Below are 27,465 nucleotides of genomic sequence, written 5' to 3'. Positions count from 1 at the left end.
TCCACTCTCAGTAAACTTTAGCTCATCCAAAATCCTGCTGCCCATATCCTACCCTGCACTAAGACCCACTCACCCATTACTCCTGGTCTCACTGGCCTGCACTGGCTCTCAGTCCCCCCACCCCATAAACTTAAACTGCTCATCCTTTTGTTTAAGTCCCTTCATGGTCTTGTCCCTGCCTATCTATGTAACCTCCTCCAGCCCTACAATGCCCCCCAAACACTCAGTTTCTCTGACTCTGGTCATGTGCATGTTTCACCATTGAAGGCTCTACTTTCAGCTGCCTAGGCCCCATGCCCAGAAATTACTTACCTAACCCCTCCTTTCAACTTACCTCTCCTTTAAGACCCTCTTAAAAACCACCTCCTTGACCAAGCCTTTAGTCACCACTCCTAATATCTTCTCTTTGGCTCGGGGTCCATTTTTTGATTATGCCTCTGTTAAGTGATTTGGGACATTTTTCTACATTAAAGGTACTATATATGTGCAAGTTCTTGTTGCTGGTGGCTTAAATTTTATGCTTCTGCATCATTTCAGCTGCTAGTGGAGACATCAGCAACATAAGCCAGTCAGATGTTCATAATGTGTAAACCAACTGACTAACACCTTGTTTGCACAAGCAAGTACTTTCATTTCCTCCCTCTTGGACAATTGGCAGCAGCATAAGCAGGTTATGCAACTTTATAAAGTGGCAGAATTACCAAAGGTCCAGGGGATTATAGCTTGTACCCTTGTCAACTGTGGCTCAGTGGTAGAACTCTTGTCTCTGAGTCAGAAGGTTGAGGGGTCAAGTCCCACTCCAGAGACTTGAATACAAAATCTAGCCTGACACTCCAGTGCACTACTGAGGGAGTGCTGAACTGTCGGAGGTGCTGTCTTTCATCTGAGGGCAGGTTTAACGTCTCATCTGACTGTAAAAGATCCCATGGCACTATTTCAAATATTTATCCCTCAACCAACATCACTATCTCTTTGCTGTTTGTGGGACCTTGCTGTGTGCAAATTGGCTGCCGTGTTTCCTACATTACAACAGTGACTACACTTCAAAAGTACTTTGTTAGCTGTAAAGTGCTTTGGGATGTCCTGAAGTCATGAAAGGCGCCATATGAATTAAGTCATTTCTGTCTTTCTTCCTTGTAGCTTCATGTGCTTTTTCACCCAATGCCGCTGCCTACGTTCATAGACTGCATGAGCAATTAACACGACAAGACTTAGCATTTTAGTGGTTGCATAATTAGTGTGAAGGTTAATGTAGGAATGCTTGATTAGTTGATGCCCTTGTCCACATCTTCAGAATATATTATTCAGATGATTACTGGGAAATTATCTGTTGCATAAAAAGGGTAACTAGTGCATTTCTTGGAATAGATCCTACCGGTAAAGGAGGAGCATACTTTTAGATCTCTTCCTTTGTACACCGGCAGATGTATCCTGTTTTATTGCGACATTTATAACTCCCAGCATGCACAACCTGCTCCGCATGATCTTGAATATGGCCCAGTCAAGTGAATTGTGTATTTTTTCTGACTAGACCAGGAAATTTCCTTAATACAGACCTGTTTCTGGATTACTTTCCAAGATGAGTCTTTGATGTAAAATTGGATGGCACTCATTGCTGAACTTGCTGGAGGTTGTCTTCTCTCTAGTAGTAAGATTTTGTGTTTAGCTAGGTGTCCTGATGTATTTGGTATGACTGATATGATTTACTTTGGAAGGATGGATTTAATGGTTTTCCTCTTCTGTTACACCTTCTTCCTGTTTTATGGAACATACTGGGAAAATTAATGACGACTGTCTGCTGCGGTAATTGTACATTTCTATCCCCTTGCATTTATGTTGGTAGGTATATTGTTTGGTGGAATATCTTTAAAAACCTGAAAGTAGTAGTTTTGTAGAAAAAAAGACTGTGTGTATTTTATATACATACACACAAATACAGGAGTCTGTACAGAACATAATGGGAAAACTGGGATATCTCAAAATTAATATAGAACCTTGTATCAGGAATTTTTAACATTTTTAAAACAATTTTTTTGTAAATCTTTCAGGCTGGAGGTTCTCAAGTAATCTTTACAAATCCACTGGAAATAGTGAAAATTCGATTACAAGTTGCAGGAGAGATCACCACAGGTCCCAGAGTCAGTGCACTTTCTGTAATGCGTGACCTTGGATTTTTGGGTTTGTACAAGGTAGGTGGTTCCATGTGATAAAGCTATACTCCTGTAAGTAGCCTAGTACAGAGCCAAGTTATTTGAATTTGTTATCAATACAGCATTTGAACAAGGTTTTTATAAGATCTATTCTGCGAATCGGTTTTATGTATCTATTTACATATGTTTATAGGGTGATGAATCGTTATCACACTGATCAGCTCAAATTGCTGAAGAACCAATGATAAAATATTTAAATACTTCACTGTCTCAGAAGCCATCTGTGATTTTTTCCAAGTTACCATTTCAGTTTACATTCTTTTTTAAAATTTCTGATTTTTTTCACCTTCAGTCGCTCCTATTTATTTATTTCCTGCCAGAGTTGTTCTTGATCATTTATTTTCATTTGTCCATAGAGCTGTTCTTGTTCCTTTCTTTATTTCCTTCCTTTATGTATTTCACTCCGAGCCTTTCTCATTAATTCATTTATTTACCTTTTTGTAATCTCCTGCCACTTTATTCATTTATTTCCTTCTTCCCTGTGCCCGTGCTCTCCCTATTTCTTTTATATCATTATTTTCCAGCTGCATCCTTATTTATTATTTTAATTCTTCCTGAACTTTGACCACTGGCCTCCACCACCAGCATGTCGCAAGTAAGAATCCAATTAATACTACTTCATGTGCAATCCCAATCATGTTATATATTCAGATGATTACTGGGAAATGACCTGTTGTTGCATAAAAAGAGTAACTAGTGCATTTCTTGGAATAGATCCCGCCAGTAAAGGACGAGCATACCTCTCTGCATTACATCATATAAGCTTCTGTCTTTGTAAAACATCGTATCCTCTAACTTGGCATGAGCAACCCTACGGGAGATTCATTCTATATTTATATGAAAATGACATGCCCTGTATTTGATGTCCGTTTTAGATGAATAAATGTTTAAAAAGGTAATCCTTTGTTTGAAAATCGCTCCTGTGAAGCACCTTGGGACGTTTACTACGTTAAGGACACTATATAAATGCAAGTTATTGTTATTCTTTGCCTTTGGGACCTTTTTAGCACCTCTATGCACTCAATTTAATGAAAAAAGCAGTTTACACAAACCTCATTTTTGTGAAACTATGAAGTAATCCTGCCCCATTTGAAGTAAGTGAAGTGACTTTGTTCATGAAAACCTTTGATTTATGAGGAATGTTCTAACTTTTTTCTGCTTTCTTTAAAAGAACACAGAACATAATTCATAGTGTAAATATAGGAAATGAATATTAAAGTTATTACATAATATTAGGAAAAAAATGAGCCTCACAATACTTACCCAATGACCTAAAGCCAGAAACAGAACAAGCTGCTAAAGTTGGTAACACATTGATGAAGAGCTTTAAAAGGAGGAAACAAATTTGATTCAGCAATTAATAATGCTTTACTGTCTACAGCCAACATCATTGATTAATGCATTGTAGAAAATTAGTATGACCTTCTTTAACTTAAGCCACACTTAAAATGTTGTGTCCATTTATGGCTTCTTTGCTTTCAGAAAGACTGATGTAGAAAAGGGCAATTAGAATGATTCCTAAGGCGATGAATGTGAGAGATTTTGGTTGGGATGGGAAACAGGGCGGCAATGCCACCAGCTAGGAGGACTTTTTTAACCTCATGTATGGTAAATCACCAGTAGAAATAAAAATCTTATCTTGCAGATCTCCATGACGTAGTCTATTTGTACACTGTGTTTTAGTTTGATGTTTAGATCCATCATCTTCTGTGAAGTTAGCAACTCACTGTCTGAAGTTTAATTAAAATATGTTAGCACCACTGTCACTTTCAGAACTTGTCCCAGATTTTTAACAATTGTAGCAATCCTGAAAGTATTCATAATTTTTCTTTTAACAATGTGGAAGGGATTTATGGTAATATGAAGCTTAGTATGCTACATGACTGTTGATTTTTATTCTATTTTATGGTTTGCTAAAGCACTGACCTTTTTCGAACTAGTTTTTAACTACTAAAAATCCCTTTTATAAAGGAGCATCCACCAATAAGACTACCATTGTCCACTTCCCAATTTCTTTTTTTTTCTTGTCTTTTCCCTCCCTGCCCCTGCGCAGCCTCCCCAGGCAGCATTGTGACTACTGCAGAAATGGGAACAAAAAAGGTGTTGCAATAACAGGAGTGAAAGAGGATAAAAGGGAAAGTGTATTGAAATAACAGAAAAATGAAACTGCAGGGAGGAAGGGCAAACTGAAAGGAGACGGCCTGAAAAAGTCTCTAGGGAACTAACTCCCAGATTTATTTTAGAAGTGCTGTTGTGGTCATGGGAATAGGAAGAGAGAGAAACAGAAAGAGAGCAATACACACCCAATTCAGAAGTGAGGGGAAGAAGAGGGTCTGAGACCTTCATTTGTACCTTGTTGATGAGAGAGCAGAAATAAAGAGAAACTCTGTTGGAATCAGGGAAGAGAGAGTCTTTTGAGCCAGGCAAGGAGGGAGAGTGCACTTAGAATCATGGAATTGCAGTACAGAAGGTCATTCAAACTAGTGCTAACCTTTCAGCCGCAGTTATTTACTCTAATACCATTTCCCTCCCCTTTCTATCTTTTTTATATTCTTACGTTTCAAATATTTATCTAATGCCCTTTGCTTCAAAAGCCACTTACGATAAGGCATTCTTACAACAGTAGTGTGAAAAAAAAATTATAGCTTTTCCTTTCTTTTAGTGATTTGAGTCTCCTTGTTAGCAATTCATCAACCATTGGAAACTATCTTTCAACCATTGGAAACTATCTTTCACTAGTTGCCCTCTCAAAACCTTTCGTAATCCCAAAAAACTTCTATTAGATATCCTCTTGACCTTCTCTGTCACAGAAAAAATCCCCAATTATTAAGAGCCTTCATAACTATGACCTTATTTGTAGAACCATCTGAAGGAGGCTATTAAACCCATCATGTCTGTGCTGGCTCTTTGCTAGAGCAATCCAAAACTAATCCCACTGTCCCGCCCTCCCCCCATAGCCCTGTATCTTCCTCTGCTTTAGATATTACTGCATTCTTCTGTTAAAAGATGCAGTGATCTTTGCCTCAACCACTCCTTGTGGCAAAGCATTCCATGCTCCAACATCTCAAGAAATTTCTTCTAGTCTCTCTTCTCACTCTTTTGGTGGTAGTTTTCAATTGATGTTCTCTCGTCACTGACTTCCCAACCAGAGGAAATAGCCTTTCCCTATTCACACTATCAAAAACCTTCTTAATTTTAAAAACCTCTATTAAGTCTCCTCTTAGCCTTCTCTGCTCCAGTGGAAATAGTCCCAGTACCTCAAGTCTCTCCTCTTAACTATAGTTTCCTATCCTTGGCATCATCCTGCTGAATCTACACTGTATACTTTCTATGGCTTTAATGTTTTTTTCCATAGGGTGCCCAAAACTGCACACAGTACTCTAACTGTGCCCTAATCAATGTTTTATATAATTGATCATTACTTCTTTACTCTTGTACTCTGTACCCCTATTTATAAAACCCACATTTCTATTAGCCTTTTTATGGCTTTATTTACCTGTACTATTTGAAGCTCTATATGTCTCTTCATCTGCACCCTTCAGTGCTGTTCCATTAAGTGTATACTCCCATTCCTTGTTTTTTCTCCCAAAAGTTATTACCGCTCACTAATCCACATTAAATTGCATCTTTATCACATGCCTCCCTAAGTTTCAGCTTAATTTTAATCATTTTATCCATTATTATTTAATGCACCCCCTTTTTGCTTTATAGGAATATATTTGTTTGTTCTCTACCCCATTTTGTACTTGAAGATTTCCCACTGCTGATCTATCGATCTGTTTTCTAACTTTTCTGCCCAGCTAATTGGGCCAGATCCTCTTTTATCCAGTGGCTCCTAGAAGTACTTAAATTTTTACTTAAATAAAGACCTTACACGAAAAGTTTTGTGAAGATAATCTAAAAATGAGAGAAACTCTTTAACTGTACTGATTAAAATTATGTTTGAGTTGGATAGATCAATTGGCAACTGTTAATTTATAATGTTAAGGATTTTACAATGATGAAATTTACAGTTTTCATTTGTTTATTTTGAGTCAGCAATATATTATTTTAAATATGGATAACTGAACTGCTGGTAGTGTGATGCCTGGAAGAACATAACTTAATTTGTAAAACGTTACTGCTTGTGTCTAAAATTGTGTTTTTGTTTACTTATGCTAGGGTGCAAAAGCTTGTTTTCTCCGTGATATCCCTTTCTCTGCCATCTACTTTCCAGTGTATGCTCATACTAAGCTAGCCTTTGCAGATGAGCATGGTAGGTTGGGTGCGTTGCAGCTTCTTACAGCTGGTGCTATTGCAGGTAAGAATGGTTTTTATTGTGATTTAATTGTTTTTATTGTGATTTAATTCCACTTTTTGTGTCTAGTATCAGTATTAAGTCGCAATTTAGTATTTGATAGTTTTGCTAATATTAGGCACTTAAATACTACATTGCACAGCTTTAATCTTGATTCAGTTCATTAACATGAGGATGTATTGTGTATTTCAGACTTCATGTAGATAATACTGTTAAAAGAAAAATTAAACCAACTATTACACTAATTTAAGTCACATCAATTTTGTAAGTTATCAGCAGCTTAACAGCTATGAACTTTTTAGTACCTAACTGGTTTTCATAGAAATACTGTACTTTTTAAGTCAATTATTAAATTGTGCTGTCAAAGTGCTGAAGAAATCCACTTTTTAAAATGGGGACTATGTGAATTTATAGTTTAAAAAAATTACATGTTTTGCGAGTAGACTTGCTGGGCGCTAAATTGGGCCGTGTAGTGCCAGTTGTTTCGGCGCTACATGGCCTTTCTGACATTCAAGATGGCGTCTTGGATGCGCGCACACATTTCCAGCGTGACATACGTCGGACTCCATCTTGGTATAGGAGTTAGCACAGGCGCAGATAACAAACACTGGAATCATGTAAAGTAGGGAGAAAATGGCTTCAATCAGTGTGCAACGCTGATTTAAAGTGATAAGTCCCAAAATGACGTCTAACATTCAACCCAACGCACAGTCTTAACCCCCGACCATCTGAACATGTCTTAGAGTGCCTGGAGGACCCCCCCACCAGTGCTAATTAAAGGAACCATGCAGAATTTACGGGTTAGTGGCTGGATTATTGCTTCTGGTTACTGAGACATTTGTAACTGTTTTTGGACGTCTCCTACTTTTGAATACTAGGATGTGGGACATAGTCTAACATTTAGAGCCAGGACTTGCAGGAGTGAAGTTAGGAAATGCTTCTACACGCAAAGGGTGGGAGACGTTTGGAACGCTCTTCTGCAGACGGCAGTTGATGCTAGCTCACTTGTGAATGTTAAATCTGAGATTGAGAGATTTCTGTGAACCAAGGGTATTAAGGGATATGGGGCTAAGGCGGGTATATGGAGTTAGGTCACAGGTCCACCATAACCTCATTGAATGGTGGAACAGGCTCTAGGGGCTAAATGCCACTGTCACTTGCTGCCTCCTGATATGTGCCACCTTCTCCTGCAAGAAAGTGGGACGTGTGTCTGGGTGATGTGCCTGTCATTGTTGAATAGCTGCCAGTGTGTGTGGCCTGTGAGCTGTGGGTGGGCGGCTTAAAACAGTGGTAATGTGTAACGGTGAGAGGAAGCATCTGGTTGGAAGAGTTGAGTACTGATGGAAAGAGTGAGTTTGTTGGTATATTGGGGGGGGGGGTGTAGTGTGTGATGCAGTTAGTAGGAGATGCCACTTGATAGTTGACCTCACTCACCTTGACCACTCATGTTAAAGCATTGAACTGTGTGCCTGGCATTGACTTCGTCCCCCGCTGCCTCCGACTGCCTTTTGGATATATGTCTGGAGGTCCTCTTGTTTTCCCCCCCCTCCACTCCCGGCAGATATAGGATGTTCCTCCTTCTGTCCACCTCTTGCACCAAAGTCTGTAGTGCATCATAAAAGAATTTGGTGCATGCACTCTCGCAGGCCTGGTACCAACTCAGATCGGCAGATTGGAGGATGTGGGATTTAGTAGTGCGCAACCTTTATTCGATGTTTTAACATAACTCATCAGTGTGTAAACATAGGGATGGGACCCACATCTCTGTTTTACGTGTGCGATGTCTGATCTCCGTTCAGACTCCGTACAGACAGTAGACTGCTATTTTCAGCAAATAACAGGTACCAGCTACCTTTTTAAGAGATTTTTAAGAAACATCCTCCCTTTGAGATTGAGCTCCCCTTTGTGGTGGAAAGTGCAAATTGCATTGACTCCACGTGCAAGGCCCGGAATGGAACGCTGATTGCAGGTGAGTCCTTGGGCCGGCCAAAACTCCGTCCTGCCTGTGCAGGGGTCATTGGGCGTGGGGTAATATCGCATCACGCTACCCGCATCCAAAAACAGCCCTTATCCAATTTTTCCTCCACAATGATTGGAAAATTTATTTTTAAAAGCTGCATTCTAGATCAAATGTTTCTGTAACTGATGCAATGGATAACTCATAATTTTATAAATCTAAATGATTACGATTTAAATCGTAACCACATTCCAGAATAAGCTATGTTTCTAGTGTGGGTTTTTTGTGGTTTTATTTTGGGTCATAATGCTAATAGATTTTGAAGTTGATTGACTTAACTGTTAATAGTATAGTGTCTGCAGATACAAAATCCCTCCGTATTATGTAGTGAAAAGAGCTTAAACTCATGGCACATTGCAACAGCTTGTTTCCTCTTTGATGTCCATTTCTCTATAGCAGTGTCTCCAGCATTTCTGTGTCAGGGCAAAGTGGAGTTTGTATGGGGTGAGGTATGTTCAATACGTGGTTTTTGAGTTGGCTGTCTCATTCTTTAAGTGGAGGTTGTGGTTAACCTCTTTTTTTCCCTCTGACTGGTTGGCTGACAATCTGCTCCCTGGAGCTTTGTAGACTTTCAGTGCTAGTTGATGTTAAAGAAGTAAATATTGAGTAAGAGGAAATGTGTGGGACTACTTACATTTTAGAGGCTTAGTTGAAGGAGTGATTGTGCTGAATTTTGGGGCGTACAGCTGTAGCCTGGACAAAATGGTGTTTCTTGAGGTAGCAGGAACTAGTTGACTAGCTGCAGGAAGGTCATGACTTGATCATTGTGTTTAAGTTGTAAGACATGGTTAAGGAAATTGAACTTTATTTTTGAAAGAGAGGTAACCTAATTGAAATTTACAATACTGTATTACGCATGGAATTGATTAAAATAAATCGTCTGCTATGGTGAAGGGTTCAAATACGGGGAACCTTGGGATGTTTTACTACATTAAAGGTGCTATATAAATGCAAGTTGTTGTTGAGTACAAGTTTAAAAATGAGTAACTTGGGGGTCCAACAGTCCAACAAAAAGCAAAATACTGCAGATGCTTGAAACCTAAAATAATAGAAAATGTTGGAAACACACAGCAGGTCAGGCAGCCTCTGGAGAGAGGAAAAGGGTTAGGTTAATGTTTCAGTTCTATGGCCATTCATCAGAACTGGAAGATGTTACAGCTAATAAAGAGGAACAGTCAGGGGAAAGGGAGCAGAAGAAAAAAATGTACAGAAGAAAAAGAATGATCTGTCAAGTGATTAGGTTGAGTACAGGAGATGATTAAATAATTGAAGTGATAATAGTGTAAGACAAAAGTGATTAAATCCACCGGTGGTATCTGCTCAGAGGTTATTAGAGGAGGAGTCATCATTAGCCTTTTAATGGCTTCTGCAGTTTGCTCCAGTATTACACATTAGGCACCAATGCTGTATTAGGATCGAGTACAGAAGACTACCAAAGTGTTGTCGTGACTAGATTCTCCTAGTGCATTAAACATCAACTGGTCCTTTCATTAACTTTGGAGGCATTCTTAGCAAGATGTTTTCCTGCATTAAGAAAGATCTGGATATCCTGAGATCTGTTCTTCCTTGTCTCCATAGTAGAGCTAAATGGCTTCTTTGCCCTGGTACTTTCTTTTGCCGTAGTTTCTGGATGTTGTGGTTTTGTTCTTTTGGAAATTTTAGCAGAATCACAGACTACAAAATAGCTGTCTAGTAGAAAAGCTAGGCATGCTATATATGTCAACTGTGGTTCATTGGTAAAGCTCTTGCCTCTGAGTTAGAAGGTTTATGTTCAAGTACCACTTCAGAGACTTGATCACATAATCTAGATTGACACTCCAGTGCAGTACTGAGGGAATGCTGCATTGAGACGCTGTTTTTCGGATGAGACGTTAAACTAAGGCCCTATCTGCCCTCTCCCGTGGCACCATTCAAAGAAGAGTAGGTAACTTCTCCCGGTGTCCTGGCCAACATGTTCTCTGGTCATTTATCTTGTGGGACCTTGTGTACAAATTTGCTGCTGCATTCCCTACATTACAACAGTGACTGCACTTTATTTAAGTGCTTTGGCGTGAAAGGCGCTATATAAATACAAGTTCTTTCTTTGGTAGTTGGGATAAGTTTAGAACATTATAGTTTTTAGTAACAAGAAAAGGCCATTGGCCCAATAAGCCTGTTTCTTCTTCTTGGATCAATCACACCATCTCAGCATATGAGTTCAATGCCTTTTCTCACTTTATGCATATGTCTTTTAAAAAGCACAGAAACTAGTGCAAAACATTAAGAAATTCCACAAATTGAGAAACAGATTAGATGAATTCTGACTTTTTGAGAGATACTTCCTTAATTCCTCCCAATTGCATGTCTTACCGTATTCGTGGTTTGAGAGTATAACCAAATGAAAAATATCACTGCAGACTGAATATAATTTATTATATTTGCCATGTAACATGGTTATTCAAAATAAATGTGTTTTTTTTAGGTATTCCTGCTGCTTCCTTAGTAACTCCTGCAGATGTCATCAAAACAAGACTTCAAGTAGCAGCTCGCGCTGGTCAGACCACCTATAGTGGTGTCATTGACTGTTTTGGAAAAATCTTAAAAGAGGAAGGTCCTAGAGCTTTGTGGAAGGGAGCAGGAGGTATGGAGATGCTAAAGAAACAATTGAATAAGGCTCAAAATAGTAAAAGTTAATTTATACACACCAACAGTCAACTAACGTGCAGAAATTTGTTTTTTAAAATTCTCCCACAGCTCGAGTCTGCCGGTCCTCTCCTCAGTTTGGTGTAACTCTGGTGACTTATGAACTTTTGCAAAGGTGGCTCAACGTTGACTTTGGGGGAATGTAAGTACACTTTTGATACCTTTTCACAAAATATTTCCTGCTTACTGCCCAATCAACACAATTTATTTCCAATGTAATATAACTAACAATTGTCTTCAAGCTATTTACTAATTAATGGAATTAGTAATAGTGAATGACTGGCTGATCTTAACTCCCCACACAGTCATTCAGTCCTCTATGTTCCAGTATTGCCAGAGCCCATTATTGCAGTTTGATCAAGTTGATGCAGACATACAAGAAAAGATAAGGTCCATCAAGCCTGTCCTGTCTCATCCCAACATGACACAACCTACACACATTATTATACCCATCCCTCCCTTAGTGTGCAAACACACAGGTCATTATAGATAAGGCCATAAAAAGGCAAACTGAATCCTTGGTTTTGTATAAAGGTTAAAAGTTTGTAGAAGATTTTCATTAAATTGCAATTGAAGTGTTGTATACTGTTTTGGGCAACCCTTATAGGAAGGTTATAAAAACAATGAAAAGGGTGCAGTATAAATCTGCTAGGGTGTTGCAAGGGATTACAATTATGAAGAGAGACTTAAGACATTAGTGTTTTTCACAAGAGCTGAGAAGGTTAAGGGGTGACCTGATAGAGCTGTTAAGATTATGAAGGGTTATGATATGGTAAGTAGTGAAAAGACTACCTCTATTTTTCTGAGATGGTAACAAGAGAGCACAAAAAGAATTAAAGGGAGGTTTAAAAAGAAGTTATTTAAACACAAGGTGGTTAGAATGTAGAATTCTCTGCCACAAACCATTGTTGAAGCAGAGTCCATAAATAAGGAATATTAAAGGCTTTGGAGTGTGAACAGGATAGACTAGGTGGCTGTTACGGAGAAAAACATTGGCACAGATTCATGGGCTAAATGACCTGTTTCTGCGCTGTAACATTCCATGATCAGGAGGGATAGAGTAGGAAAAAAGGGAGGAGGGGTGGCTGTGTTAATCAAAGATTCCATTATAGTACTATAACCTAGGGATGATACAGGGGATGGTGCAAAAATAAAACTATTTTAGAGTTAAGGAATAAGATATGGGGATATATTACCGGACAGTGGAGGGGAGATAGAAGAAGGGATATGTAGACAAATTAAAGAAAAATGTAGGAGAAACAGTGCTGTAATAATGGATGATTTTAATCATCCAAAAATAGACTGGAGTGAGAGTAATGTATACAGCAAAGAAAGGAGAGACTTTCCAATGTACATCCAGGATTGCTTTCTAGATTAGTACGATTTTAGTGCAACAAGAAGCATCCGTACTGAATCTTGTTCAAAGAAATGAAGTGGCGCAAGTAGGTAATGTAAAGGAAGGGGAAAATCCAGGAAACTGACCACAACATAGATTAGGTTCAGTACTAAAAACTGAAAAAGAAAGGAAATAGTTAAGGATAGAGGTATTTGACTGACTGAGGGGGGGGAAACAATTTTGATTAAATATAAAGGGAACTAGTCCAGTTAAACTGGGAAGAATAACTGGCAAATAAGATAGTGTACACATAATGGGAAATGTTCAAATAGATGATTAGAGTACAAACTAGACATATTCCCATAAGATGTACAACTGGTGCAGCAAAATTTAAACTCAAATGAGATTCAAAATAGAAGCAAATGACAAATCTTAGGGCTAATAATATGAAAGAAAATCAAGCTGATTTCATTTTAAAAAAGTGTGGTCATGGGAATGAAAGAGCACAAGAGGAGGAAGTGGAGCAATTTAATAGGAAGGTTTAGATAAGGAAGTAGTATTGAAAAACTTGGTGAAAAAGGCACCAGGCCCTGATGGCAGCATCCTAGATTGCTAAGGGAAGCCAGAGCAGAAGTAGCAGAGGCTCTGACTACAATCTTTCAATCATCCTTGGATACGGAAATTGTGCCACAGGACTGGAGGGTTACCAGTGTAGCACCTCCGTTCAAAAAGGGTAATAGTGATTAGTAGTGGTAGACCATTCAGCGTAAAGTTGGTAGCAGGTAAGTTCATAGAGACCATAACACAGGACAAAATGAATACTCATCTAGAAAGACATGGATTGAATAAATGGAATCTATTGATAAAGGAAATGCCATGTATATGGATTTTCAATACACTTTTGATAAGGTGCTGCATAGGAGGCTTGTTGATAAAATTAAACAGTGTGGTGGCTTGGGTATGAAATTGGTTAAAGGACAGAAAACAGTTAATTTATATTCTTTGGACCGAAGGAGTGAGCTGCAGCGTCAGTATTGAGTCTCCTCTCTCTATATGATCTGGATTCATGTACAGGGGTTCAATATGAACATTTGCAAACAACACAAAGGGAGCAAAGGATTAACGTTGAGGATTGTAAGTGACCTTTGAAGTTCATGAACAAGTTAGTACATTGGGCAGGTATATGTCAGATGAAATCTAATGCAAAGTAATACATTTTGGGAGAAAGAATAAGGAGATCACATTTACATTAAATGGTAAAACTTTAAAAGGAGTAGAGGAGCAGAGACTTAGGAGCTCAGATATACAAATCTTTAAAAGTAGGAGGACAAGTTGATAAAGCTGTAAATACTTATTTTATAAATTGAGGCATAGAGTACAAAAGCAAAGAGGTAAAGCTATACCTGCACAATTGCTGGTTAATTGTATAGGTTAAAATATTGTGTCCTGTTTTGGTCCTCTTTACTTTAGGAAGTATATCAAGGCAATGGGGAGGGTGTAGAAGAGATTCACTAAGATGCTACCAGGGAGGAGAGGCTTTGGTTATGAGGCGATACTAGAGAAACTAGGAGTCTTAACAGATCATCTTTTAACCCTTTGTGCTAATATAAAGAGTTATTCAAAAATTATGAAGCGTTTTGCTAAGATTAATTTGGAAAAACTATTTCTGCTGGTTGGTCAGTCGATAATTAGAGAGCGTAAATTTTAGTCTATTTAGCAAAATAATAAAGGGAGCATTTTGGGGATTTTTTTTTAATCAAAGGGTTAGGACACAATGACTTGTGAGAAACACTGGTGGAAGCAGAAACCAAAAGACCTTTTTTTAAAAAGGGAGTGAATAAATATCTGAAAAAGAAAAATTTTAAAGGTTATGGGGAAAGGGCAGAGAAATCGGACTAAGTGGATAGCTCTTTCAGAGGTAGCACAGGTACAATGTGCTCATTGGCCGCCTTGTGTGCTATAAAATTTTATGATTTTATCTGTGAAAAAGAGGATTCACAAAAGTTTCAAACTTTGTCAAATGGCCAGAAATGGTTGCTGGGGGGCAGGAAGACAGCAGTTGACTTTTTTCAGTAAAGCTGGATTAGGCAGCTCTAATGATGGATTTACAATAGGAAGAGGGATAAAGTTAGTTTGGAATGCATCAAGGTGACCAAGACAGCATATACAATATGGAGATTTTTGAGGAGACAGCAGAACCAGTATGTAGTATCAGACCTGACAGAAGGAGAAGTGTTGAGCTATGAAAGCTTCCACATGTAACACATTACTTCACTGGCACAGAAAGAAGGGTTAAACATACTGAAAAACATAAATCATTTGACATCACATCAGATACTAATACACTGAGTTTGAACAATTATGGTACGGTTCAAATCCCTCAACATTTTTTTTTAAGAATGCTAGTTTTAGGTCCTAATTTATTTATCATTCAAGGCCTCATTCTCAACACAATATTTTCCAAATAGTTTTCATGAACTTTGTGCTCATCAAATCAAAGAATGCCCATATTGGAGAATTGAACCCTTTACTCTGCCACTGGGGTCCAGTAGTAAAGTTCTCTATACAACCTGTATAGCTCACAACATATTCTTGCAGGTATTTTCCCCCTTAAAGCTACTGTTGTCTGAGTGAGTTTCCCAATTAAATAAATTGGGAGCTCACAGGGAATCAGGTAGAGATTAACCGAATTAATGCCATAGTAGACTCTTGCAGCCGCTACACCTCAAAGAATAACCAGTATTTTCTTTTTATAGATGCTGATGGACCTGTATTTCTTTCATCTATTAATCTGGGATTGATTCAAAACCCAGGTCCAGAGTTGCTAATCCACTTTTTTTTAATCAAATGCTGCAAATTGCATCTGTTAATACATTCTAACTGTATAGATGACCACATCTAAACTGGTCCTCTTCCTTTTAAAAACATTCATGTTTTACAGCTCCAAATAGCTCCTAATAATAGAAGTTAGTGGCAAATTTTCCTTATAAAACAGTCTCCTTTATACTATGGATGAAGGCCATATATTCAACCTGCACATTAGTCAGGACCTGGAGAATAGAGTTGGGATGGAACCAGAACGCCTACAAGTTTCTGCAAGAGATTGAGCAAGTTTTCAGTGGCACAGTGTGGCATTGAACTGAACAAGCATATTAAAATTTTTGACACTAGCAAGGAGTTCACCTATAAGTTTGCTGACTTATTTTAATGTCAAGCACTGCCACTCAGAACTTTTTAAGACTCCTGTTTTCTCCAAAGCCCAGGTTCCAGAGTTGAAAGATCATGCTAATCCACTTTCATTTTCAATCAAGTGCTGCAAATCGCATCAGTTAAAACATTCTAACTGTTTGAGCTGAAATTTTATTTTCCCTATCTGGCAAATTGACCTGAAGAACAGCTCTACTGTACAAAATAAATGCAGTCTGGTTTGTGAGTGTGTGATAGGCAATGTCAGGGATGCAATTTTGAATATCAGTTTGACTCAGCAAGAGACCTGCTTTCCAATGACTCACCTGTTCTCAGTTGGGCACTTACATGAAGCATTCTGTAGCACCGATATACTCTTCCTTTTATTTTGTCTTGGGAGGAGGGGAGTGGAAGAGAGAACAGGTTGAGATTGATCCTGAAATTGATGGGAGAAAGGCATGCATTGTATTCCTGTTTCATTTTAGCTTCTCTCCCCACTTTATTAATTTAAATGTTAAAATTTAAAAGTCTGATGCCATTCTCATTAAATGAGTACAGTATTAGTATTTAGATTAATCTTTGGTATGCTGCTAATGTACTGTATATTACAGGCCTGTCAGTAAGTCTTCACCAAAGCCACTTGCTAAAATCTATTGTGTTTACTCAACAGCAAACGTGTTGGTTCTGAGCCCACACCTAAATCTAGGATTTCTGACCTTCCTCCTGCTTGTCCTCATCATATTGGAGGATACACACTAGCTGCTGCTACTTTTGCTGGTATTGAAAACAAGTTTGGCCTCTATCTGCCTAAATTTCGATCTTCAGGTGTGGCTTCAATCCATCCACAAGAATCAGCTGGTTCTCCAGAGTCTTAAGAGATCTCTGTAAGGTCCATTTATGAGGTGCAATCAAATAACATGGAGCAATGGTGAAAGTAATAGCTGCATGTAGGTGGAGGTCAGTTGAAATTTGATTGAAATCATGTATTTCTTAATTAAATTTTTGTAATAATACTAAATGTATGAATTGTTTGCATTGCAGAAAATTGTTGTCACAGACTTTATTTGTATAATTTTAGAAATCATGTGTAAAAGATGAAAACAAGAAAACTCTACTGCTAGAAATAAATACTTAAAATCATGTAATTTAAGTGGTTTTTTCAAAAGAGTATAGTCAATCATTGATTTCTGACTTGAATACTGTTTATTTCTGTTGTGATTATCAACACTTTTTTTAAAAAAGTTGTTTTATTCTTGTGATTTTTCTTGGTCTTTTCTCCTGTTGCTTATGAAGCACCAGAAAAAATTCAAACCAGAATTTGTTTAGCACGGTACTGCATTAAACTATGTATTATTCATATCTAATGTTAAACTTTAATGCACATTTTATTTTGCTAACTCATTAAAGTACAGAAAAGAGGTAATTTCAACTTATGCCACCTTTAGATTCCAAATATAGTTTCACAGTAATGCGATTGCAATTATGGAAAATCTGTAAAATTGAAATCAAACTCCTTTCTTGAAATATTGGTTGTCTAAGAATGGTGAACTGTACATGTGGGCAAGTTAGTTTGATGTGTTGCTTTTAGAAATTAAGATTCAAGCTTAGTTGTGGAGCTACAGGACTTTCCCACTCTGCAACGATTGCCAATTGGTTACTGCAATGAAAACAGAGCAAGAATGTATTGTAATGGTGAAATATTGCCCCCCTCCACACACACACTTTGTCCTTTTTTTGTTTAATGGAGTTATGTCACTGAAGAATTCTCCATAAAGTTAGACATAAATGGTGCAAACATGTGAATGCTCAGTATAAAGCAGGATTCTTGTAGATTGCAGCCTGTAACTATTTTTATAAGCCAGAAAGGAGTTATATTATTAAATAACTATTCATGAAGAGCATTGGCTTTATTGGATGAAAAGTGCCCTCAGCATTGTAGAAAAGCCTTTCAAGTGTTTAAAAAGTCTATTAAAACAAATAATTGCAAGACACAAGGGAGTTGGTATTTTCCCTTTGCTATTCATCTTTATAGCTGATTTTAAATAAAATTAGTAAGTGTATGATCTTTAATTTTTAAAAAAATCTGTGGTATTAGACTATGCTTTGCACAGCTTGCACTTGATATACCTGTACATATTGTACATCTGTACAGAGATGTAGGAGACTGATAGAGTAAATCACATGATGCTATGGTGCAATATGCTTGAGTTAAAAGGTTGATGAAAGACATTGTACAGATTATGAAGTTTTGTTAAATCATGTCATTTAAACTGAAATGTTAGGATATTACTGTTTATGAAAATTATAATTCTTTAATTTCTTATGAAAATAAGTGTTACATTTGGTGTCTGAATTGCTAGGAAAACTGGATTAAAAAAAACTAAGTCACTTAACAGGCTAATTTTAGGACAACAGTAATCTACTTTAGCCCAAAAAGATGCTTTTTATGATAAATGTTCTTAAATTTAATTTTGTAACTGGGTGTTTTGCCATTTCTCAATGAAATTACATTTGAATTGTGTACAGACTTAAGTTTCCTCATGCACTATTCAAGGGTGTACATTAACCTACCACCAGCAGTTACCTGTGTGACAAGGAATACACCTAATGTGACATTTCTACAATTAAACTGTATATATGGCAGATAAAACCTGTTGCATTTTTGGTATGTTTCTGTGGGAATCTCAAGTGAATTTCAGTAAATATTTGATTTTACTTATGGCAAATAGATGGTTCCTGTACTTTTTTAAATGTGGTTAAGGGTACACCTCTGCAATGAGCCCCTTAAACTGCTAGGAAGGAGTATGGTCTTAGAGAACCATGGAATTATTTTGTATATTTCCCAATAAGGCCACTTTTCCTTTCATAGGAGCTATATAGTTCTGAGGCTAACAAAGCACAGAAACTTGGGGCTAGGGGTGGAGAGGGGGAAGAAACTTTTTTTTAAAAAAATAAATAAGGACTCTTCTCCAAGCAAATGGTCTATACTTTATTGCCAAGGCAAGTCAATGCCTGTGTATATCTTTTCAGTGCAAAACATCACATCCAGCAGACAGCCACAAACTTTATTTTCCTGTATGTTTAATGCCAGTTTTACATAAGTAATAAAAGTTGTTACATAACTTTGAAAAGACTAATCCATCCAACCATTAGTTTAAACATTCTTGTGCCTGTTTCTGTTTAATCATCACACTGTACTATGTTTTCCTCTTCATTTAATAGTACTGGAAGAAATGCTGTAATTTTAAGTGTCCTATTTGTAAGATTACAAAAACAAGAGCAGCAAAATTGAGATTCTCAAATGTGTACAAGTGTCAATTGTGCAGGTTTGGATTGAAAGGGGCAGAGGTAGCATATGATCAAGCCAACATCACTAAAGTATGCAGTAACAACATAGATTACAATTGAAAAACTACTGCCCAATGGGATACAGAAGTATTAAAATCTATGAAAACTGTCAAACTTGGGAGGTCACTTCCAATGAGGACCCCAAAACTGCAATACATTTTATTAGACCTTTGAGCAAAGTTATGTTAAAAAAGGTAAACTTTCATCTGTTTTCAATATTCTTGAAGCAAAGGCTCCATTTGTGTAATAAGAGCAAGAAGTTGTAAACACTCTGGCTATTCTGCCCCTCCCAATGCCCAACAGTATGTCTCAGGACCATGTGGGATTGCAAATTGTCCAAATAATAATAAAAACCTTGCTTTTGGGCCACTTCAGTTTAAAATATATTTCAACCTAATAGCTGTGAAGGTTTTAAAGAGAAACTAATTTTGGAGAATTAGTATTTGCAGTTATAACCAGAACCACAAAAAGGATTTCATTCCCTGCATTGTTAATTGGTTGATCTTATTAGCCCTATTGATTGGGAAAAGGAGGGGGGGAGGGGGAGAAACTTTCTGGACTGTTGCATGCCACTTAGTGGTCAGTTCAGAGCATTGGAAAGTTAGACTCAAAAAACTTACAAAAATTACAAACCTGATATTGGAAAACATACAAAAATTATTTAAAACCAGATTTGGGACCCTGTGCAGTTTATACAAATGGTGGATGTCAAAAATACAACAGCTATAATCCCCGTCAGAAGAATTTTTATAAAATTGCAAAGAACTCCACACTATCCCTATGGTGTTGAACATAGTGGTGACACTTTTAAATGGCAGATAAATAAACATTTAATGTAATAGGATTGATTAATTTTACTAATAGTGCTATTGGTATTTGTTGACTTGGGTGGAGACACATCATGACCCCAATTAGTCAGCACAGATTAACAGTTTTGCATGTTGATTCATGTGCCATTTAAGTGTTACCAATCAAGATACTCAGTTTGTTTGAACTGGACAGTTAATAGAGCTGCTGTTGGTCCCTACTCTACATACAGGTCTTGCCTTGAACTCTAATCTGCTATTCATGCTGCAATCTCCTCTTCTGCATCTGCTCGGTTTGCATTTATTTCTGCAAGTGTATGAGCGAAACGTGTCCATTCATCATTTCGAGGAACTGCTATTTGCTGTTAAGAGAAATAAAAGTGAACATTATTTTTTAGATTTTTAAATGCTCATTTCCCTCATCACCTTCAGTTGTTTCAGCTAGACCAGTATGTAGACAGCTTAAAACAAGATACAACTAAGTATCAAGAGTTGGGGGAGAGGGATTGGAGACATTATACACCTGTACTTTGTAATGACCTGACAGAATATGCATTTGTTATGAGCTAATAGTAACAGCCCACCCAACAACTTGATTGAACTCCACAATGTTGTCACATTAGAAACCTTCACCATTAAAGTCTGAAATCTGGTTGTGAACTAGACTTAGGCTAGGTTTATAAATCCTGGATACAAATATACATTTAGCCCATCATGAGCCTTGGGAAAAAGTAGTATTTCCCTTTACCAGCCTTCCTTTGTTCCTTCCATCAACAGCTTTCAGGCTAGTTGCCCCTCTTCAGTTCTCTGCTCAGACCTCTGCCACCTACAGACATATATCTCCTGCCTACATCCTCTGTCCATCCAATCCATGTCCCCTATCTTCTCATTTCATCAGTCTCCAAACACGAAGCTTTAATGGGAAGGGATCCAGAGAGTAGAGTCGATAGGGTGAAGGGAAGCAGGAAGTGAAGGAGAGTGGAAGGCAAGCGAGGAGATACAAAGGTGAGAACAGAATAGTGCAGCGCAAAGGGAAGAGAGGAGTGGAGAAGACCAAAGCTAGGGGCTTTATGGGGATGGTTAGCAACCATCCGGCCTTTTGTTGCCCTATCAGGCAGCAAATAGACAAGCGGGGAGGGGACGGAGGGTTAAAAGTGAGAGGGGTGATACATTGATTCAATGGCTAGTTGAAATAGGAAAGGATATCATTGGTGAGGGGATAGTTGGAAGATGAAAAGGAAGGGACACAACAGCAGTAAGAGTGATGGGAAAAGAGCCAATGAGGGCTTGTGGATGCATTTTCCACACACCTGCCACTGCAAAATGTTACTTCCAGCCCTCTGGACTCTCCCTTTGGGCGAGAGGTGATATGTTGGGGAAAGGAAAAAAAGTAAGCAAAAGCAGATGAGCGAAGAGAATTAGCAACTGAGAAACAGAAAAGAGAAAGACAGACATATGACATGCAACACCACAGAAGATTCACTAATATGAAGTAATTATTTGTTTTCTATATGAAATTACAAAGGAAATGGCAGAGCAATTAAACAAATACTTTGGTTCTGTCTTCACTGAAGACACAAATAACTTCCCAGAAATGCTAGGGAACCAAGGGACTGGTGAGAAGGAGGAATTAAAGGAAATTAGTATTAGTAAAAAAAAAGTGCTGAAGAAATTAATGGGACTGAAAGCCGATAAATCCCTAGGGCCTGATAATCTGCATCCCAGAGTACTAAAAAGGGTAGCTGTGGAAATAGTGGATGCATTAGTTGTCATCTTCCAAAATTCTATAGATTATGGAACAGTTCCTGCAGATTGGAGGGTGACAAATGTAACCCTACTATTAAAAAAGGAGGGAACTACAGACCGGTTAGCCTAACATCAGTGGTAGGGAAAATGCTAGAGTCTATTACAACGGATGTGATAACAGGACACTTAGAAAATATCAACGGGATTAGACAAAGTCAACATGGATTTATGAAAGGTAAATCATGTTTGACAAACATGGAGTTTTTTGAGGATATAACTGATGGAATAGATAAGGGAGAACCAGTGGATGTGGTTTATTTGGATTTCCAGAAGGCTTTTAATTTTGCACACTAACCTCTTAAGTGGGACTTTATCAAAGCACATGGGATTGGGGGTAATATACTGGCATGGATTGAAAATTGGTTAACAGACAGGAAACAGTGTAGGAATAAATGGGTCTTTATCGGGTTGGCAGGCAGTGACAAGTGGGGTACCGCAGGGATCAGTGCTTGGGCCCCAGCTGTTCACAATATATATCAATGATTTGGATGAGGGAACCAAATGTAATATTTCCAAGTTTGCTGACGACACAAAACTAGGTGGGATCATGAGTTTTGAGGAGGATGCAAAGAGGTTTCAAGGCAATTTAGACAAATTGAGTGAGTGGGCAAATACATGGCAGATGCAGTATAATGTGGTTAAATGTGAAGTTATCCACTTCGGAAGGAAAAAACGAAAGGTAGAGTATTATTTAAATAGTGATAGATTAGGAAACGTTGATGTACAAAGGGACCTGGGTGTCCTTGTACGCCAGTCACTGAAAGCAAACATGCAGGTGCAGCAAGCAGTTAGGAAGGCAAATGGTATGTTGGCCTTCATTGCAAGGGGATTTGAGTACAGGAGCAAGGATGTCTTACTGGAGTTACACAGGGCCTTGGTGATACCACACCTGGAGTATTGTGTGCAGTTTTGGTCTCCTTACCTAAGAAAGAATATACTTGCCATAGAGGGAGTGCAGCAAAAGTGCACCAGACTGATTGCTGGGATGGCAGGACTGTCGTATGAGGAGAGGCTGGGTTGACTCGGCCTGTATTCACTCGAGTTTATAGGAATGAGAGGGGATCTCATTGAAACACATAAAATTCTGACAGGGCTAGACAGACTGGATGCAGGGATGATGTTTCCCCTGGCTGGGGGGGGCCCAGAACGAGGGGTCACAATCTCAGGATACGGGGTAGGACATTTAGGACTGAGATGAGGAGAAATTTCTTCACTCAGAGGGTGGTGAACCTGTGGAATTCTCTACCACAGAAGGCTGTGGAGGCCAAGTCACTGAATATATTTAAGAAGGAGCTAGATAGATTTCTGGACACAAAAGGCATCAAGGGATATGGGGTGAGAGCGGGAATATGGTGTTGAGATAGAGGATCAGCCATGATCATATTGAATGGTGGAGGAGCTCGAAGGGCCGAATGGCCTACTCCTGCTCCTATTTTCTATGTTTACACCGTGTGATACAAGCATATGAATACTTAACACATTCATCATAAAATCCATTTCAGTGGTGGCATTAACCCATTTATTTGAAAAGAATTTGCCAGTAATATAGTGGGGATAGGAGTTTCAGATAAGCAAGTGTTTGTATGCTAGTATTCCCTGGTATAATTTCATGGCCGTAGTAATTTAGGTCTGCGAGCAGTATTAGAAACAACCCTCCACTTTTGATTGCATGGTGGCAGAATACTGGGACAATTTCTTGCTCAAAACAAAATTAGGAAGCAACTTATAGTACCGATTTTCAGTGACTGCCTGGTCAAAATGACATCGTACAGCTGATACAATAAGGGCTTTCATGTCACTCTGCAGGCCACAACTAATCCAAATAAGAAACAAGGACATATGTTCGAGGAGGTTTGAATGGTGGATACATTACTTGCAAAGAATTGAATTAAGGTTCCAAACGGGAACCCTTGAAGGCCCATTTAGGCACAATTTCCAAATAGCTTGCATAAAATGGGACACCAACAGATGCTCCCCTAATGAAACAAACAGGTCATGAACAGAAATATCTGGAATATGAACTGGATTTTAAACCATCTTCACAAATGCAAGAGGTACTCCACAACTGAGAAGCACATAGACTGTTTTATCTCCATAATCAAAGCCATTCACTTGGCCATCTCTTCCTCCTCCACAAAGCCTACATCCTCGACCCTCTTCTGACTCCTCAGCTTCCCCTCTTCCTTCCTGCCCAACATTATCAACCTCTTCCTATCCTTTGGTACTGTCCCTTCTCCTTTCAAAACCTATATCATGTCTCACTATGTAAAAAGGCCTACCCTTAACCCCTCTATGATTACGACACTGTCTCCAATCCATTCTTTCTCACCCAAGATTTTTGAACACCCTACCAACTTCAATCCCTATCTGATTCAACAACTTGTATTGAAAAAGCACCTTAATGTATAAAATGTTTCCAAGACAATTTACAGAGGAGAAAAGAGTGGCCACTGAGCACTTTTGGAAGAGTTGGGAAGGTAGCCAAAAGCTTGGTCAAAGAAATGTATTTTGAGAAGGATTTTGAAGGTAGATAGGGGAAGGGAAGTCCAAAGGGTAGGCCTGAGACAGCTGACAGCTCTGACACTGAAAATGGAGTGGAGGGCGAGGATGATGCACAGCAGGCTAGAAGACAGAGGACCAGAGAATGCAGGAAGGGACATAATGCTAGAGAAGACTGCAGATGTAGAGTGGGGCGAGGGCCATGAAAGGATTTGTAGATGAGGATTTTAAATTTGATGTATTGAGGGAGGGTAAGCCAATGTAAGTCAGCAAGAATGGAGATCATGGATGAATGGGGCTTAGTATGGGACAAGATGCAGATGGAGGAGTTTTGGACAATTTGCAATTTATGGAGGGTAGAGGTCGGTAAGAAGAGCACTGAAAAAGTCAAGTCTAGTGGCAAAGGTGTGAATAAGGATTTTGGCAGCAGTGGGGTAAAATAGTGGAGGAGGTCAATGTTGCAGATTTAGAAGTAAGCAATCTTGGTAGTGGATAAGATATGGAGTTTGAAGCTTAGCTCTGGATTGAACAGAAGACTGAGGTTGTGTGCACTCTGATTCAGTCTGAGCAAGCACCCAGGGAGAGGAAAGGAGTCGATGGCAAGGATGCGGAGCTTTTGTCGAGGGCTGAAACAATATTCCACTAGGAAGTTCTGGCTTATTCACAGTAGCATCAGACAGGCAATGAAATGATCATGGGGCCCAGGGAGATAGCAAGCTAGGTGTGATCAGCACAGATGACGACAGGTATCATGAAGAGGAGAGGACCAGTAATGGATCCTTGCTGAACTCCAGAGGTCATCATTTTGGAGCTGGAGGTAAAGCTATTGCTGGAGATGTGCTGGCTGCATTGGGACAGTTAGGAATGGAAGGAAAGTCCCATTGAGATGGACCACAGAGGAGAGGCAGTGAAGGAAAATGGCTCGATTAACCACATTGAATACTGCAGAGAGGTCAAGGAGGAATAAAGCGCCACAGTTACTGAGGATATTGTTGGTGACTTTGACCAGGGCGATCTTGTTGCACTGGGAAGGGCAGAACCTCATATCTGCAGTGCTAGAAAGTCCAGTATTTTTATCCTTTCCCGCTAAAATCCAAACCACTCTACATTGCTCTGCCCTACGTACAATGTTAATGGTCAGTTAACATGAGTTGCTCACCTCTCCTACATCATAAATCAGTATCTGCCCTTCAGAATCGCCTACAGCTATTTCTCTTCCAGTCTGAGTCCATTTCACACGATTCAGTGCAGGATTACTGTCAACAGTAATGCTTGCAGTCGGCACCTAGATAAGGAGTTTAGAAAAACAAGTTTGAAATATGTCAAAGATTCTGAAAATCTCACAAGGAAGTTACGTGTGAAAAATTGCTTTCATTTCAGAATACTTATTTTGTCTGAAGTTTTCAATATTGGATCTAAAATTGTACAATTGTATTATTCTCCAAACAATAGTATTGCTGGTAAAACTACTAGGGTTTAACACTTTCACCTAATTTTGCTTACTTCGGTATCATTGTTGAGATTCCACAAATCAAGCCTTCCCATTCCATCAACACAAGCAAACAGGGCAGGATGGGTGGGCGACCACATTACATCATAAACATAATCAGCATTGTCTTCAAAGGAGTACAGTGGCTTGTTATTCTGAAAGAAAATAATGTTTGTTATTTAACTTCTTTAAGGGATCAAAATTAAGTTTATTAAAGACATAAATCAAACAATTATATACAATTCCATTAAAGGTTTTGTCTGGTTATGCACAGAATAGGGTCATATTTTTTTAGATTGCCGATATGAAATTTATATTGTTTCACTTTTAATTTGTACATTATGTCTCTAGCACCACCGTGTGCCAATGAAAAGTACTGCAAGTTGAATATACTGTAGTTGAGAATGCAGTGGTGCATTACAACAATATATGAATACAAGTTAGCCAGCCTACCTTAGTTGTCCATAGTTTGACTGTCCAATCAAAAGAGGAGGTGACAAAAAGATGAGAGAAGTCAGCTGGTCCAGCTGCAGTGTGATAATGGATGCCTGTGATTGGTCCTTGATGACCATCAAAAATCTCACTAATTCCAGCTTTGCTGCAACAAACAGAATGGTGATTATGTAAAATACTGTTAACAAAGTTGCACAATTTACTTAAAAAAAAAGAAAAATGCCCTTTGTTCAGACAAGTAAGAAGCCTCAACCTTTCTTATGTTGTCTTATGGGAGAGGGAAAAGGATGAGTTAAAAACATCCACTCAATATGATCAGTGATGGAAATTGATAATCTAAACCCATTGTCGTTTTCAAGAATAAGGATTTATTTTAAAAAGCACAACTGGAAAACAATTGCTTTTAAAAACACCCTCTTCCTTGATGCAAAATTGATCTTCACAAATGATGTAAGCAGTACTGCAAAAAGGAAGGAGGTAGTGTACATCAACAACCTGCATTTATATAGCATCTTTAACGTAGTAAAACGTCCCAAGGCACTTCACAGGAGCGTTATCAAACAAAGTGTGACACCAAGCCACATTAGGAGATATTAGGACAGGTAACCAAAAGCTCTGGCTACGATTGGATAGATAAGAATGGAACCAGGTGAGTTCAGTCCCACCCAGCTGGACAACGGAGGAGAGGTGTTGGAGGAGGATGGTATGGTCAACTGTGTTAAAGGCTGCAGACAGGTGGAGAAGGATGAAGAGCGATAGTTTACCATGGTCACAGTCACATAGGATGTCATTTGTGACTTCGATAAGGGCCGTTTCAGTACTGTGGCAGGGGCGGAAACCTGATAAGAGGGATTCAAACATGGAATTGCGGGAAAGATGGGCACGCATTTGGGAAGTGACAACATGTTCAAGGACTTGAGAGGAAAGGGAGCTTGGAGATGGGGGTGGTAGTTTGCAAGGACAGAGGGGTCAAGAATGGATTTTTTGAGGGGGCTGGGTGATGGCGGCAGGTTCGAAGGGGAGGGGGACAGTACCTGAGGAGAGGGAACTGTTAACAATATCAGCTAACATGTGGGCCAGGAAGGGAAGTTGGGTGATCAGCAGTTTGGTGGGAATAGGATCGAGGGAGCAGGAGGTGGGTCTCATGGTCAAGGTGAGCTTGGAGAGGGCGTGAGGGGAGATAGGAGAGAAACTAGAGAAAGATGCGAATTCAGGACTAGGGCAGAAGGGAACTGTAGGGGAAGTTCCTATGAAAACACAATGCTTTCAATATCTGTAAGTCAAAATCAACTCCAATAAACCATCTGGTAATGTTTGTTGAAAAGATTCACAAACC

General features: G+C 38.8%; 2 protein-coding genes across 5 annotated transcripts in view; one reads left to right on the top strand and one right to left on the bottom strand.

Annotated features, from left to right (window-relative positions):
• LOC137323706 (electrogenic aspartate/glutamate antiporter SLC25A12, mitochondrial-like) overlaps window positions 1–18,454 on the top strand; it is a 122,419-nt gene extending 103,965 nt beyond the window's left edge. For both annotated transcript variants that reach the window (XM_067987523.1, XM_067987525.1), the window contains 5 exons: window positions 2,049–2,189; window positions 6,372–6,510; window positions 10,986–11,144; window positions 11,258–11,348; window positions 16,399–18,454. In XM_067987523.1, the coding sequence (XP_067843624.1) occupies window positions 2,049–2,189; window positions 6,372–6,510; window positions 10,986–11,144; window positions 11,258–11,348; window positions 16,399–16,603 (735 nt within the window). In that variant the 3' untranslated portion in view covers window positions 16,604–18,454. The remainder of the gene's footprint in view (window positions 1–2,048; window positions 2,190–6,371; window positions 6,511–10,985; window positions 11,145–11,257; window positions 11,349–16,398) is intronic.
• A 239-nt stretch (window positions 18,455–18,693) lies between these two features.
• The window catches only part of LOC137323707 (cytoplasmic dynein 1 intermediate chain 2-like), a 168,897-nt gene continuing 160,125 nt past the window's right edge, over window positions 18,694–27,465 (bottom strand). For all 3 annotated transcript variants that reach the window (XM_067987526.1, XM_067987527.1, XM_067987528.1), the window contains exons 13-16: window positions 26,130–26,274; window positions 25,691–25,831; window positions 25,347–25,472; window positions 18,694–20,244 (exon numbers count right to left, since the gene is read on the bottom strand). In XM_067987526.1, coding sequence (XP_067843627.1) covers window positions 20,143–20,244; window positions 25,347–25,472; window positions 25,691–25,831; window positions 26,130–26,274 — 514 coding nt within the window. In that variant the 3' untranslated portion in view covers window positions 18,694–20,142. The remainder of the gene's footprint in view (window positions 20,245–25,346; window positions 25,473–25,690; window positions 25,832–26,129; window positions 26,275–27,465) is intronic.

Source organism: Heptranchias perlo, chromosome 7 (assembly GCF_035084215.1).
Source record: "Heptranchias perlo isolate sHepPer1 chromosome 7, sHepPer1.hap1, whole genome shotgun sequence".
Taxonomy (NCBI): Eukaryota; Metazoa; Chordata; class Chondrichthyes; order Hexanchiformes; family Hexanchidae; genus Heptranchias; species Heptranchias perlo.
Note: the sequence above shows the minus strand (reverse complement) of the source record. Positions and strands in the feature narration are given on the sequence as shown.